Source organism: Euprymna scolopes, chromosome 32 (assembly GCF_053919585.1).
Source record: "Euprymna scolopes isolate OS-2025 chromosome 32, ASM5391958v1, whole genome shotgun sequence".
Lineage (NCBI taxonomy): Eukaryota > Metazoa > Mollusca > Cephalopoda > Sepiida > Sepiolidae > Euprymna > Euprymna scolopes.
The window spans coordinates 84047259-84063802 of record NC_136513.1 but is presented as its reverse complement, the minus strand read 5'-3'; the positions used below and the strand labels follow the sequence as shown (position 1 = coordinate 84063802).

Genomic DNA, 16544 nt, shown 5'->3' with positions numbered 1-16544 from the left:
GGAGTGAATGAATATTCGTCCAAAACAGGTCCAGTCTCCCCTCCGAGAACAAGATGAATTCCATGAAGATCAAAATACATGTACCACACGCACATTTATTTATCTTTGTTCTCTTATTAAAAATTGAAACTCCTTAACATTACCTATCATGTCTTATTACTCGTGTTTAAAATTTTTTTTTTTTGTTGTTAAATACGCCTGGCATTACCCTAAGCTAGCCTTTAAATAAGACGCCCCTGATCTAAAAACATAAGCTGACCTCACAAGTTGCATTATTGAAACGTAATTATAAGTTTAATCTCGAAGGTTCTATCGCTAGGAACCAAAAGCCAAAAAAAAAAAAATAAAATAAATAAATAAATAAAATAATGGAAAAAAAAAAGTTAAAAGCATTTAACCCCCACACCCACCACATCTCTTAAGTACCAGAACACCCCAAGCATGCTAGCTACTAGTCAGTTTTCGAGATGACCTCGGAAGAAAGAGTCGGTGCCTTCAGAGCTAAGTTAAAAACTTTATCCATAACTGTTGAAATGTATCCTGCCTTAACTTTGCCAATTTTTGTGTATTATATATATTTTATTTATTTATCTTTGTTCTCTTATTGCAGTCTTATTAAAAATTGAAACTCCTTAACATTATCTATCATGTCTTATTACTCATGTTTTAAACTTAGATCCTTCTACCGCTCCAGAAGATAGCTCACTAATGATGCAATTATCTATCTATATAAGAGCCAAGTACGTCCAAAGATGGAGTACTGCTGCCACATCTGGGCGGGGGCTGCAAAAAACAGCCTATCCTGCCTTGATGGAGTACAAAATAGACTCCGTGGCTTGGTGGGGGATGCCCTTTTCTCTACCCTGCAACCTCTCTCCCACAGAAGAGATGTAGCGAGCCTGTCATTGTTCTATCGTTATTTCCATGGCAGGTGCTCGTCTGAGCTCCATTCTCTGGTCCCCCCTCGCCAATCTTTCTCAAAAAATACTCGACTAGCTGAAACCACCGTCAATAATTTTCCCCACTCTCTATCTGTGCCTAAATCAAAACGTAGATACCATGAACAAAGCTTCTTTCTTAGAACTGCACGCCGGTGGAACTCTGTTCCGCTTGCCTGTTTCCCTCCCGACTTCAACCTGGATGTCTTCAAGTCCAACACAAACAAATTCCTGATGAACCGCCCCCCTAAGTAATGGCACCTTACCAATTCTCCAATACTATTGCTACACTATCCCTTTGATTACTGTACACACAATAACCCTTATCCCTGAGTGGCCATTGGGCCTTGATAAGTTGATTGTTATTAGGTGCCTTCAAGAGACATTTTTTGTACAAGCATTTAAAATTGTCATCTATATATATAAAAGCGAAAATGTATGTATGTATGTATGTACGCTTTTCCTCGATGTCCACAAAAGGCTTCTTTCAGAGAAGCGCTTGCTCGGTTCACAACTTCTTAAAACTTTTTATATCATCTATAAATTGTAATATCTAAGAATTACCCACGGAGCTCGCCTGTCTATTTAATTTTATTGACTTTCAAACGTTAATTATTCCACATTTCCTGCATCGGCACGCGTTACATTCGGTTTTTGGTATAAAAAAAAAGAAAAAAAACGCGAAACTCGACTCTAATCACAGGCTGAAGGCCGCTTGCCCACGCGCCCTCCGGGGCCCGGGTGACATGATCAAAGTGTAGTATCTGTTCCGACAGATACTGCAAGCTATGACTAGCTAGGACTAGCTATGACCAGATGTGGGGGCAACCCCACATGCTTGACCTTTAACCAGCTCCCATTTCCCTCCTCTCGGGAGCTGGTCCCCTTTTTCCCTTCCCCCTCCCTTGACTCCTCACAATAAAAATTGGCCTTGTGCCTAATTTGCTCGGTGGGGGAGCAAATAAATACAACAGGCCGAAAGCCAGTTGTCTCAAGTAACGTTTGTTCAATGTCGACTTCGTCATATCAGACTGTAGCTTTCATTTCGCTCCTCCTAATAAACAGGGAGCGGGTTTTTAAAAACAAACAAACCGATTTATTCACCTCATTCAAAACTGTCCCGCACAAAACGCTAATTGCTGAATACCTATCGCCGTCACGTCAATCAAAAACGCGCACCTGTTTTTTTTTTAACACTTTACTATTTTCCAACTGTGCGTTGTGAAGGCTTCGTTTTTTTTTTTCACGGGCACCTGTTTTTTTTTTCACATTTTCGGGTTTTTTTCACATACCCCGAAAAAACACCCGGGCAACACTAGGTACCCCTCGCTAGTAGATTTGAAAATTCAGTATGTTATTACTAGGGCTAGGACAACAGCATATTCTTTTCACTGTTTTGACTCTCGAGTGTGTATCCGTTGATATCTTATATGCTTTTTATATAGTGATATGGTTCTCGATTGATTAACTGTGTCTAACTGTGTAGAATATATACTCGAGAGTCAAAACAATGATAAGAATATGCTGTTGTCATAGCCCTAGTTATTACTATACGTCTGATGAGATGACTGACCAATTTTTATGATTTCAGGTTCAAATGAACAGCTGCAGCAGGAATTGGAATACGCCCTACTAAAGCCTGATTGTCACAGCTGTTGAATTTCAAAAATACAATCTGGACGTAAGGACACTTTAGAAGAACGATATGCAATAAAATTCTGTTTAAAACTTGGAAAAAATGCCACAGAAACGTATGGAATGCTTCAGACTGCTTTTGGACCATCTTGTATGAATCGAGCATCAGTTTTATAGTCCAGACCTTGCTCCCTGTGACTTTTGGTTATTTCCTAAGCTCAAGGAAAACCTTAGAGGCTGTCATTATGAGACAATTGAGGAATAACTAAGGTCATTGATGCGCTCACGCAAGAAGACTTTGATGTTGGAACGGCACAACAAGTGTATTACAGCCAGAGGAGATTATTTCGAAAGGGGACTAGAGTTTCATGTGTGTACTATCAATAAAAGTGCCCACATGAAAAAACTCTGGAAACTTATTGAAGGCACTTTGTATTCTCACAACATTTCAGCCGATGTAACCTCCAACCTTCTTCGTCTGCATTTGTTGCATATTACTTATGTGTATTTTCTTAGTTTGACGGTTGATTGCCAACCAATCCCGACCCCCTTCAACAGTAATAGCTTATACAAAAAACAAAATTAACCAAAACGAAATTGTACAAAAAAATAATCTTAGTTTTATAATTTTTTAAGGTAAAAAATTAAGGTAGTGCTGTCGTAATACGTTATGCAATAAATAAATAAATAAATTAAAAATTAACCGAAACGAAATCGTACAAAATAAAATAATCCTAGTTTTATATTTTTTAAGGTAAAGAAAATAAGGTAACAATTAACCGAAACGAAATTATACAAAAATAAAATAATTTTAGTTTTATATTTTTAAGGTAAAGAAAATAAGGTAACACTATTGTAATAGGTTATATAAAAACAAATTAACCGGAACGAAATTGTTCCAGCCAGGAAAGTTCAAAATTTCAAATAAATAAATAAATAAATAAAGTTCAAAATTTCAAATAAATAAATAAATAAAGTTCGGAATTTCAAATAAATAAATAAATAAATAAATAAAGTTCAATATTTCAAATAAATAAATAAAGTTCAAAATTTCAAATAAATAAATAAATAAATAAAGTTCAAAATTTCAAATAAATAAATAAAGTTCAAAATTTCAAATAAATAAATAAAGTTCAAAATTTCAAATAAATAAATAAATAAATAAAGTTCGGAATTTCTCCACCGTACATCTTGGATTTCTTTTTCCATCTCCAACTTTTTATTGAGAAATTTCTGGACGCGTTCAAATTTATTTTCAAAAGCTTCTGCTTCCTTCCGTTTGTCATTCAGTTTGTCTTCAAGTTCATTGATTTGGTTATGAAATTTAAAAGTCTAGAAAGACAGAAAAGAAAAACAGAAACAGTAATTGCATTAAAATTTTAAAGTCTACAAACACAAAAACAGAAAAGAAAAATAGAAAAAGAAATTCAATTAAAATTTAAAAATCTGCAGAGACAAAGACAATAACAGAAAAGAAAAATAGAAAAAGAAATTCAATTAAAATCTTAAAGTCAACAAAGACAAAAACAGAAAAAGGGATTCAATTAAAATTTAAAAATCAGCAGAGACAAAGACAATAACAGAAAAGAAAAACTGAAAAAGGAATTCATTTACAATTTTAACGTCAGCAAAGACAAAGACAAAAACAGAAAAAAGAATTCAATTAAAATTTTAAAGTAAACAATTACAAAGACTAAAATAGAAAAGAAAACAGAAAAAGAAATTCAATTAAAATTTTAAAGTCGACAAAGACAAAAACAGTAAAGAAAAAATAAAAAAAGAAATTCAATGAAAATTTTAAAATCAGCGAAGGCAAAAACAATAAAAAAAAAATAGAAAAAGAAATTCAATAAAAATTTTAAAATCAGCGAAGGCAAAAACAGAAAAGAAAACAGAAAAAAAATTCAAATAAAATTTAAAAGTCAACAAAGACAACGACAAAAACAGAAATAAAAATAGGAAAAGAAATTCAATTAAATTTAAAAGTTAACAAAGACAAAAACAGAAAAGAAAAATAGAAAAGGAATTCAAACAAAATTTTAAAGTCTACAAGGACTAAAACAGAAAAGAAAAATAGGAAAAAAAAATTCAATTAAAATTTAAATGCTGAAGATAAAGACAGAAAGGAAAAAATCGAAAAGAAATTTAATGAAAATTTTAAAAAAGTCTATATAGACAAAAAACAGAAAAGAAACAACAGAAAAGAAAAAAAAACAGAAAAGAAATTCAATTTAAATTTAAAAGTCAGCAAAAGTTAGCCTGTCTTTAAGGTACGCATTTCACATCCATCATATCATTCGCATATCATTTCTTCCCATGCAACACATGTCCCCAACTCTCACTGACTAGGTTTTACTTACATATATCATCACACTGAGACTCTTTCTTTAGTGGTAACACTCTGCTAATGGTAAAAATTTTCTGAAATTACTCCATTCTTTCTTAATTCTTACTATCACACTAGCACCTGCTCCTCCCTGTGCTCCAGTGGCATCACAAACATAATAACACTTCTTAACAATCTCAATAGCTTTTTAATCTACAAGATAGCTTCTCCACATGTTAATATAAATAACTTCCTGTTGAGCTATCCTTTTAAATAATCTAGCCGTGTAACTTAGTCTGGATCTGCCATTAAACGACGACTCATGTGCCGAGTCAGTGTTTTAAATCGTGACGTGGGCGTGATGTCACTGTATGGAATGCATACATAGGCATAAAGATTGAAAAATTAGAGAGGATGAGAAGAAAAGTGTGTTGAGAGCCAGCTGAGTCTGGTGCTGTGTATTGAGAGCCGGCTGACCTGGCAGGTCTAGAGGGAATAACAACGTTACAGCTATCGAAAGTATTAATATGGGTATAGGTTTTAATACTGTTAAAACTGCATCAGTTCTCTCTCTTGGACCATGTAAAAAATTGCCTCCTCTTATCTGGGTTTGTGATGACATGTTATTTAAGCTTTGTTTAGTAACTTAGAGTTATCTTCTCTTTGTATGTATATATAAACAAATAATCGTGTTACTCAGTCTCCTCCGTGTCTATGTCATCATCAACCATTACACCCAGTGGTGTGTTGGGCAACAATAAACCCCTCCACATCCGCCTATCCTGAGCCAGCCTAGCCAGTGAATCCCAAGAATGCTGCATAGCTTTCCCTTCCCTTTCCACTATTCTTCTTCAAGTTGTTCTGAGTCTTCCTCTCTCCTTTTGCCATCTGGGGTCCAGTGCAATGTTGTTCTTTGTGGGTCTTTCCGGAGAACATGCCCAATCCACCCACATTAGCCGTTTTCTGATGATTAGGCCTATAAAACTAAAAATGGCTACATATTAATTAATTTATCTTTTTGTCAAGCGTCGATATGACTTCCAATATGAATCTCATATGAAACAAACAAGGTATGTTTTTTATTTGATTCATAATTAACCGTCAAAGATTAATAATTAGCTAATTATTTAACCAACAACAGCCCTACCCAAGTCCCACCATTACTGATCATGTTGTCTCACCATTTACTTAACACTGATTAACCCTTATCCTAGAATGGCCTCTTGACTTTGAAAAGTGATAACCCAACCTTCCATCAAGTAAAATAAAAAGATCTCCATTATTTTACATCTCTTGTACACAAACTGGTTCACATCTCACCATCTAATCTTAACACTTATTAACTCTTATCCAGGAGTGGCTTTTGGGCCTTGATAAATGGTGCCTCCCCTCCTCTCTCAACCTACCTACTCTTCTTGTGCTTATAAGTACCACAAAATATTGAGTTGCACCCGACTCCCTTTCCACAAACGGGCTGAGGAACTTTCCTCTTTCTGAGGTTTGGATTACTTCCTTCCACAAGAAAATAAGACACAAGATCGTAAACGTGAGGAAGAGTTTTGTCAGAAAGAATCAAAGTTCCAACCAACATTAAACAAAGTAAAATGCACCTGGTCTATATCGACAGCAGTGTTGATAGGATTTCTAGAATTGAAATTTGTACAATCTCCAATGGATCATGGCATAATGGATAAAGTGCTTGATGAAATTAAGTTGTAAAGTTACACTCTACTGAGGGGTTGATGGTTAAGTCCTCAGTGCAAATGACTCTCCAAATACATTCACAAATTAATTAGGACTCCTACCCAGTCATGGCTGATGGAACGAGAGCATGCTATCTCCGTGGGTTAAATAAAGGGTTTTATTCGAAATTCTGTGCAGATTCCTGAGTTTGACAAGATACATCTGAAGAAGGTCGGAAATTACATCGGCTGAAACGTTATGAAAATGGCACTCAGGATGAGAACAGTAGTCTGAAGAATGCAAATAATATGGATGATTATCTCTACAATTATATAAATACAACTTTGTCTCTGGGTGTGTCTGTGAGAGAGAGAGAGAGAGTTCCTTATAGACTCTGAAACAACTGAACAGATTTTCTTTGAAATTTACAGAATAAATCTGGGAGTTATCTTAGTTAAGTTTTGTTTCAGATAATTACCGATAATCAATAATCAAATCCGTTATTTTAATTTATCTATCATCGGTACTGCCATTTTTTCCATGTCGTCGGGAGACATGTGAAGCTTCCTCCAGTGCATTGCGATGGGTTCGCAACTAGAACAGGCAATCAATCGATTTGATTGAAAAATGGTAATTTTCCCGAATTTAGATGACAATCTCTTCTCTATCTATCTATCTTCAATTTTATAAACGTAACTTTGTATGAGTGAGTCCATTCCTTATAGACTGCGAAACGGCTGAAAAGATTTTCTTTAAAATTTACAGAACTTTAGTGTATAAGTCTGGGAATCATCTTATTTAAGTTTTGTCTCAGAACATCCCCGATAATTACCGATAATCGATAATCGAAACCGTTATTTTAATTTATTTATCATCGGTAAAGCCATTTTTCCATGTCGTCGCTTAGCAACAATGATAGAACAACGGGCCGTGAAAATTCTACTGAGGATAAGTTAATAGCATGTTTTTTTTGTTTTGTTTTTTTGCATGATGAGGTCTGTAGGTGTAAACTCTGCACGTAAATTTTTTAATTGTCTTTTCATTAACTGCAAAGAATTTTATAAGAATTTGAAAATTTACGCGTTTTTTTTTTTTTTTTGCATGACGTGGTCTGTAGGTTCAAACCACACGTAAATTTCTTAATGTTCTTTTTGCTAACTGGAAAGAAGTTTATATAAAATAATTTTATAAAAGAAATGTGATGTAGAATAGCATATATTTTGGACTTTCCCCAAAACTTTTGATTTTTCCGATTCCGACTAATCGTCCCAACACACACACACACACACACACACACACATATATGGAGGCATGTGAAGCTTCATTCCGTGCGATTTCACGAATTTCGATGACAATAAAAATATAGGAGTGTGAAATATTCGTTGATCATCATTAAATCCCGGCCAACGCCGGATCTCCCTGCTAGTCTAATAATATAAATAATACGAATAATTAATCCTCATCTCCAAAATTCATAAATCTTAGCTTTTTTTTCTGTAAAATTGATTTTATATCCTTTGGAAGTAAAGCCTCTGTTCCTTGATAACACCTATATCTTGTAATTTAATGTTTCAACTTCTTTGATAACAGCGACGATTTTACATGCTTGTTTTTGACATATTAGGAAACACTCCTTTCAATGTATCGTTCAGTGTTGCAAGCTGAAACACATGGTTCTTGCGTTATATCTAATCCCGATAATGTAGGACGCTCGTGTGCTACCGATGAGTCTCCAGCATCCTTATATGATACAAACTCTTTTGGCTCAAAATGATTTGAGTTTATTTCACTCACCGTGTAATTCCTACTGTCCATTTCTACAGGGGGATCATCATTGTCCTGCCCCGAATCCACAGCACGTGACAAGAGATCCACACAGACGTTGTCTTTCCCCTTTAGGTGCAATTATTTGTATGGTGCAATTATAGCCGATCATACTTAAACCCACATCTGTATTTTTCTATTTTGAATTGGTGAGTTTAGTAAATATTCTAATGGTCTATGATCTGTATAGATGGTGAACGTTTCACTATGCAAATAGCGATTTAGTTTATTCAGGGCATAGTGTATCGCATATACATACAGAACAAAGGCAGAGTAATTCTGACTTTCTGTACATTTTGATATCGTACAAAAAATTTATTTATCTTAACTCTGGATGAATAAATCCCCTTGAATGGCACGTATTTTCATCGTGTAAATCGTCATGTAAGAAACGTAAGCTGAGACGTCACTGTCTTGAGGGAGCGATGTTGTTCCCCATTAGGGAGGTTGAGACCCCCCTAAACCTTGAGAGAGGCTGATAAATATGCTGAGATTGTTTGTTGAACGTTAATTGAATCCCGGACACCGGCGGGTGACCTATCAAAAGTGATGTACTTGCACTTGAGAAAAACAGACAAATTTTATTGTTTAACGAGATTTGTACTTGTTGGCCTGGAGAGCACCTATTCAGACTATAATGACAGCATTTGACCCCCTTAGAGTCGTGTGAAAAGATTTCATTTTTGGTCTCAGATTTTCAGAACTGCGGACGGTTTGCTGAATTGCACACACACAAAACGGCTGGGAGATTTCCCTCTTGACGTGTTGGATTTTGGTTGGTCTGACACATTGCCATACCCACCCCGTCCCTGAATTTAAAACAAGCGCCTAGATGGTTGGGAGCAGATTGAAGCCAATTCTCAAAAAAAAAAAAACGCTCGACCCCACTCTTCATTGTGATTCCCATCCAAAGGACGAAGAATAGATTTCTGAGACTTAAAACGTTTTGGTGAACTGAACGATGCACATATGTAAAAAAAATCAGAAACTTTTGTGAAATTAACTTTTCGTAGCTAGAACCTTGAGTTCCGGTCTTCTTTAGCGGCATCCATGCAAAGTTTTGCTTTTGCTTTTCAACAGAATTCAACACAGAAATGCAGAGAACGATTGTGAAGCTCTCCCGGTTGACGATCATGAGACACAGTTTCCAATGAGGTTAGAGGTCAGTTGCTGACCTGAGCATGGGAGGCTGGCACAAAGCAACGTGAAATCCTTTTGTGTTTTTTGAGTCTTCATATGTGAACAAATCTGTGAAAGAAATTATTTCCGAAAATGCCAGGCGAACTCACTGGCCAAAAGAAACAATAAACGTGACTTTTTAGTTTTATGCAACATTACATCCTTAATGAAGATAATTGCTATATGACATATAAGTATAAGAAGCAACGTCATGCATAACCATTTGAGAAACTTTACTTCCATATGTTTGGCCCTGCATAAAACACAGAAAGCCAAACCGTTACATGGTGTTGCCAATAGTCTTAAGAGACAGTCCTTACAAGTATGTAGATGACCTTGAGATTCTTAAAGGAAACACGAAGATTCGGAGTACTCACCAGCGTTTCAATTTTTTCCTGTTGTTGAACTTTCAGTTCTGTCACTTGCTTCTGCAAGACTTCTGCCTGAAATGGAAAAAAGAAGGAGAAAAATCAAAATACTTTTTTTGAAGAACAATTTTGAAATCTGGGAAACTTTATGATTGTAATCAAGCACAGTGAGGTTGCAATGGAAAAGAAAATGTTGCGCATTATGGACCTTACATCAATAGCTATTAAGTTAGTTAATATGAATTTTGGCAAGGGTCACACTGAGTGTAGGATTACCCAGAATCATAACCAGGGTCGAATGAAAGGCGTGTAACATGAGACGAGCAACAGATCAAATACTGTAAACAAAACCAACAACGCCACGTTTTTGAGATGGGAACAAAAGTTTTTTTTTGGTGGAAACCATGTGTATGAGACACGGCTCATGGTGTAGAAAACTTGTAATCTAGATGAATGTACTTCGATGTCTGTACACCTGTTAAGTTTGTTAAGTTAGAAAGTTATGTTAAGAAGTAAATGATTATCAAGATAACACCTGTGGAACTCTCTTGATGAGCCGTTCCCCTTAAGTAATCCAATTTACCAAATTTACACTTCTAACGATTACTATGATATTGTCCTTTTGACCACAGTACACTCTTTAACCCTTATCCTCGAGTGGCCTCTGGGCCTTGATTAGTGGTGATTCCTTTGTAAAAAAAATGCTTTCTTAACTCATTATTTTGTTTTGTTTACTGTACCATGAGTAAGTTGCTGGAATCCATATTAAATAGAGAAGTAGTCACCCACCTCAACAGAAATAACCTTCTGAGTGACATGCAATATGGTTTCCATTCTACCAGATCTACAGCAGATGTGCTAACGGTTATATATCATAGGATTAGTGAATCTCTTGACAAAGGCTTCCTCTCTAGGACAATTGTTCTTGACATATCAAGAGCCTTTGATAAAGTATGGCATAAAGGCCTACTTCACAAGATTTCCAGCTACGGTATAACTGGAAATGTTTTCTCGATCATTAAATCATTTCTCTTTGATAGGTTCATAAGAGTAGTGGTTGATGGGCAGAAATCAGAGGCCCTCAGTATTAATGCTGGAGTCCCTCAGGGGTCCATCCTAGGCCCAATTCTCTTCCTGATCTACATCAATGATCTCCCTAAACACATACTTAAATCATTCATTGACATCTATGCTGATTACACGACCATCTATGGCAACACATCAAAGGCCGTAAATGACAAAGTTCTCTCTGATTCCCTCTCCTCTAATCTCGGGCGCATGGTAAAGTGGGGGAAGAGGTGGCTGGTTACTTTTAATGCATCTAAAACTAAGCTCCTATCTTTACATCATCAACGTTCTGATCCCCATCTGGCATCAATTGAAATGGATGGCTCTCGACTAGGGGAAGCTCCATATTTTGACAAGCTTCTGGGTTTGACTTTTACTACCGATCTGAAATGGAACACATATATCAAATCCATTGCCAAGGTCTCTGGAAAAATGGTAAGATCCTTCGACCACTCCAGTAAATATCTCACTGCTGATGCAATTCTCTGCCTATATAAGAGCCAGGTACAGCCAGTGATGGAGTACGGTTGCCACATTTGGGTAGGAGCTGCTAGAGGCAGCTCATCCTGCCTTGACAGAGTTCAAAAATAGATTCGTAGCTTAGTGGGGGATGCCCTTTTCTCTTCCTTGAAACCTCTTTCCCACAGAAGAGACGTTCTGAGCCTGTCTCTGCTTTATCGTTATTTTCATGGCAAGTGCTCGTCTGAGTTTTAATCTATGGTCCCCCCTTGCCAAACTTTCATGAAAACACTCGTCTAATCAAAAACACTATCAATAATTTCCCACACTCTTTTTCTGTGCCTAAACCTAAACATAGATTCCATGAACAAAGTTTCTTCTCAGAACTGCACGCCAGTGGAACTCTCTTCCGTTTGCCTGCTTTCCAGCTGACTTCAATCTGATTGTCTTCAAGTCCAATGTAAACAAGTTCTTGATAAACCGTCCCCCTAAGTAATCCAATTTACAAAATTTCCACTACTTATATTTACTACGCTATAATCACATTACCTAATGTATACTCATTAACCCTTATCCTCGAGTGGCCTCCGGGCTTTATAAGTGGTGATTCCTGTGTAAAAAAAAAAAAAAAAAAAAAAAAAAAAGAAACTCCTTTTTCAATTTTTGATCTACAGACTTGAAACTTGACCTGTGGAACAAATTCAAGTTGTTCTTTCGTTGGCAAAAATAGCTGCTTGAAAATGTTTTACGAGGAGGGAATATTAAAGTTTAGTTGAGCACCATCTGGGCAGGAGCTGCTAAAAACAGCCTATCCTGCCTTGACAGAGTAGAAAATAGACTTCGTAGCTTAGTGGGCGATGCCCTTTTCTCTTCCCTGCAGCCTCTCTCCCACAGAAGAGACGTTGCAAGTCTGTCTTTGTTTTATCGTTATTTTTATGGCAAATGCTCGTCTGAGCTCCAATTTCTCGCCCCCCCCCCTCGCCAATCTTTCACGAGAAACACACGTCTGGCTGAAACTACTGTCAATAATTTTCCCCACTCTTTATCTGTGCCTAAATCCAAACGTAAATTCCATGAGCAGAGCTTCTTTCTCAGAAGTGCACGACTGTGGAACTCTCTTCCGTTCGCCTGTTTCCCACCTGACTACAACTTGGATGTCTTCAAGTCCAACATAAACAAATTCCTGACAAACCGCCCCCTTAAATAAGGCACTCTATCAAATATCCAATACTAATGATTACTACAATACTATCTTATTGATTACTGTACACACAATAACCCTTATCCTTGAGTGGCCTCCGGGCTTGATAAGTGGTGACCTCTATGTAAAAAAAAAACAAAAAAAAAAACTGCCATGAAAATAAAAACTTGGATCGATTTAATTTTTTGTTGTTTATAGGTAAAAAAAAAAAAAATTAATTTATATCGACCTTCGTTCGTTTTTCCAGCGACCCCCCACTCTTCCGCTCCCCCAGGTGCGATAGTGCAGCTAAAAATATCTCAAGAAGAGAAACAACAATTTAAGAGCGTTTGAATGATGATTGGCAGGTCTGTTTGAAAAGCTTTCAAAACTAAAATAAACACGAAACAACCATCACCTTCTGTTATGATGCATCTCTGTAGGGGTTCTTTCATATCCCTAAACCATTACCCCTTCCCCATAACTACCATGAACGTGACAATTAGTCGTATTAACTGGTTGATTATTTTATTTAATACTCAATTAAAAAATAATGATTATTTGAACCCTTCTCCATGTATTTCTACATTTGAAATAATATCCTTTAAATCGTTAACCCCAACCAGATACTCATCGTCAAAATAGTGGTGTAACGTAATTAGATATATTCCCCCCTCTCACCCCGCCTCTCTCTCTCTCTCTCTCTCTCTCTCTCTCTCTCTCTCATATATCTATCTATATATAAGTAACATTGTCAGTCTGTTCGAGGAACTACCTCTACCAAGCTCCTTTGTTAATTTTTGATCTACACACTTGAAACTGGATATATATGTTATATAGATTTGTGAAACAAATCCAATTTGTTCTTTAGTTAGCAAAAAAATGGCTGCTACGGAGGTTAAAATTGAAAAAAAAAAAAAAAAAAATTGGAAATTGAAAGATGTAAGTTGACTTTTTTTTTTTTTTTTACTCATGTTCAAAGCATATCGCCACTTGGACGTAAGGGGCTACTATTTGGGGCCATGTCTAGGAAAGATTGACAAGATATTTTTTTATGTTACATTTAAACTTCTGCATATCAGTACAGCCAGGGAAGCAGGCAGCAGGAAGGGAATTCCAAAGTCTAGCTGTTCGAGGGAAGAAACTATTAGAATAGAAAGCTTCCTGGCATTTAGGGACAACAACAGTGAAGGGGTGAGATCTTATTTCTAAGCGAGTTTGTCTGGATAAGTACGTCAAGGGGGTTACAAGTGAAACAAGTTCATCAGAACACATTCCATTAAAATATTTGTAAAACAGGCACAGTGATGCAACATTGCGGCGATGGGACAGGGGCTGGAGCTTAGTTGATAAAGTGGGACCGAATAGATTGGCAACTCTATTTTAGAAACTATCTAAGAGGGAGAGACTAGTGGTAGATGCATCAGCCCAGATGTGGCAACAATACCCCAATGGTATGGAGCGAATGGTGGCCTACAGGATACTCTCAGGCGTGAGTAGTCTTCTAGCTCGATCGAGGGAACCCACCTTCTTTGCAGCAGCCTTTGCAATGTCCTCTATGTAAGTGTTCCAAAAATTATGCGCTCTTATGCGTGCGCAAATATACATTTATATGTCAAGTCAGTTCATTTTTTAACTATTTTTATTTTATGCATTATTTTGTCTGACCATAGCTGAAATGTCAATGACTATGGCTGGAGCACTATAAGTTTCGATTTCTGTGAAACTCCATAGAATAAGGAAATTTTTTAATTTTGTATTCCTTGTCAAATAATTAACTGCTGTAGTTTCTAATTTACAGATCTCTGGCTTCCTTATATCACTGTTCTATCTCGAATACTGACCTTTTTCATTTGGTAAGGATTGTCATATAAATATTAATATTAAAGCTTGCTTTAAGTTTATTATTCCATTTGCGAATTTGAAAAGTTATTAAATTATCTCTATATAAATACGATAGCGTGAGTGTTCTTTTGTGCGTCACGCTTTCCGGCAAATTTCATTTGTTGAGATTTAATTCCGGAATATACATATTTTTTGTAATAAATACTGATATAAAAATTCTCCATAATTTTTAGTTTCAGTTTCGATCATAGCTGAAGGCATCTAACTCATCCATTTTTTTTTTAATCACTATTTTATATTTTACCCAATATAATATATCTAATCTTCTTATCTTATCTATCTATATAGTAATACAATAGCGTGTGTGTTATTTTGTGCGTCACGCTTACATCTTTTTTATTCCGAATATATATATATATATATATATATATATATATATATATATATATATATATATATATATATATTTCCCCCACTCTTTATCTGTGCCTAAATCAAAACGTAAATTCCATGAACATAGCTTTTTTTCTGAGAAGTGCACGCCTGTGGAATTCTCTTCCGTTTGCCTGTTTCCCACCTGACTACAACTTGGACGTCTTCAAGTCCAACATAAACAAATTCCTGATTAATCGCCCCCTTAAGTAAGACACTTTATCAAATCTCCAATACCAACTATTACTACGATATTATCCCATCGATTATTGTACACAAAATAACCCTTATCCCCGAGTGGCTTACGGGCCTTGATAAGTGGTGATCCCCATGTAAAAAAAAAAAATATATATATATATATATATATATATATATATATATATATAAAACTACTTCATTTACTCACATAAAATTAATATACGAGAGTATTTATTTATGCGTAAACTTTAAGTATTTACTTCAAAAGTGCTCAATGCGTAGGTAGAGCTAGTTAGTAAGTTATAAAATATATATGGCGAAACCTGAATAAGCCTAGAGTGGATGAAATGCGGAATATTTAGTGTAGCTTAATCGCCATATATATTTTATAACTTACTATATATATATATAAATATATATATATATATAGAGAGAGAGAGAGAGAGAGACAGACAGAGACAGAGAGGGAGAGAGAGAATAAATGACAAAAAGTTATATTCCAAAGTTCATGATGTTGACCATCTTATAATTTATTCCTTTAATTCAGTTAACTTATACAATTCTTGACAGTATCTATTTCGTAGCGCAAAATCAACCACTTAATTATTATATCAATCAGTGAATCTACTATACTTGATACTGTCAAGAATTGTATAAGTCAACTGAATTAAAGAAATAAATTATAAGATGGTCAACATCATGAATTTTGGAATATAACTTTGTGTCATTTATTCTCTATATCGCTTTGTAATTACATTGAGCTTCTTATATAAGAATTGATATATAGCAAGAAATATATTTCTACAAAAATATATATATAAATATATATATATATATATGTATATATATATATAATGTTTTGTTTTCGGTTTCGATTCAAACTGATGCACCGAAGTCATATGGATATATTTTTTTATATTTTTGCAATCACAACTTTATAATATATAAGAATCACTAGAAAATTGACTTTATAATGATATATACGAAATCTGCATGAATTAAAATATCATATAAGCGTAGTTTACGACTAGGCTTTGCCGGGTGTCTCTGCTAGCTTAGATAAATACTTTTGCAGTTTTAATAAAAGAGCTACAAGACGTCCCCATTTACGCTGAATGCCAACATCAATATATCACATATGAAAGAGTCCGTTGTGGAATTTCCACAGGTCCCGTTAGTCTATATATTAATACGATAGCGTGTGTGTTCTTTTGTGTATCACGCTTATATCCGGGTTGTTTAGTTCTTCTATTACTTGTCATAAATAATTTTACCAAAAATTTTTCATAAGTTTTGGTTTCGGTTTCGACTATAGTTGATGCCACTTAAATCATCTATTTTTTTATAAATAATTTTATAAAAAATTCTTCATAAGTTTTGGTTTCGGTTTCGATTATGGCTGAAGGAAC

The 16544-nt window shown here is 35.4% G+C and overlaps 1 protein-coding gene across 1 annotated transcript in view; it reads right to left on the bottom strand.

The window, feature by feature from the left end:
* LOC145256457 (basal body-orientation factor 1-like) overlaps positions 1–16544 on the bottom strand; it is an 89773-nt gene that overhangs the window by 48057 nt on the left and 25172 nt on the right. The window contains exons 4-5 of the mRNA XM_080115385.1: positions 9963–10028; positions 3762–3905 (exon numbers count right to left, since the gene is read on the bottom strand). Coding sequence (XP_079971511.1) covers positions 3762–3905; positions 9963–10028 — 210 coding nt within the window. The remainder of the gene's footprint in view (positions 1–3761; positions 3906–9962; positions 10029–16544) is intronic.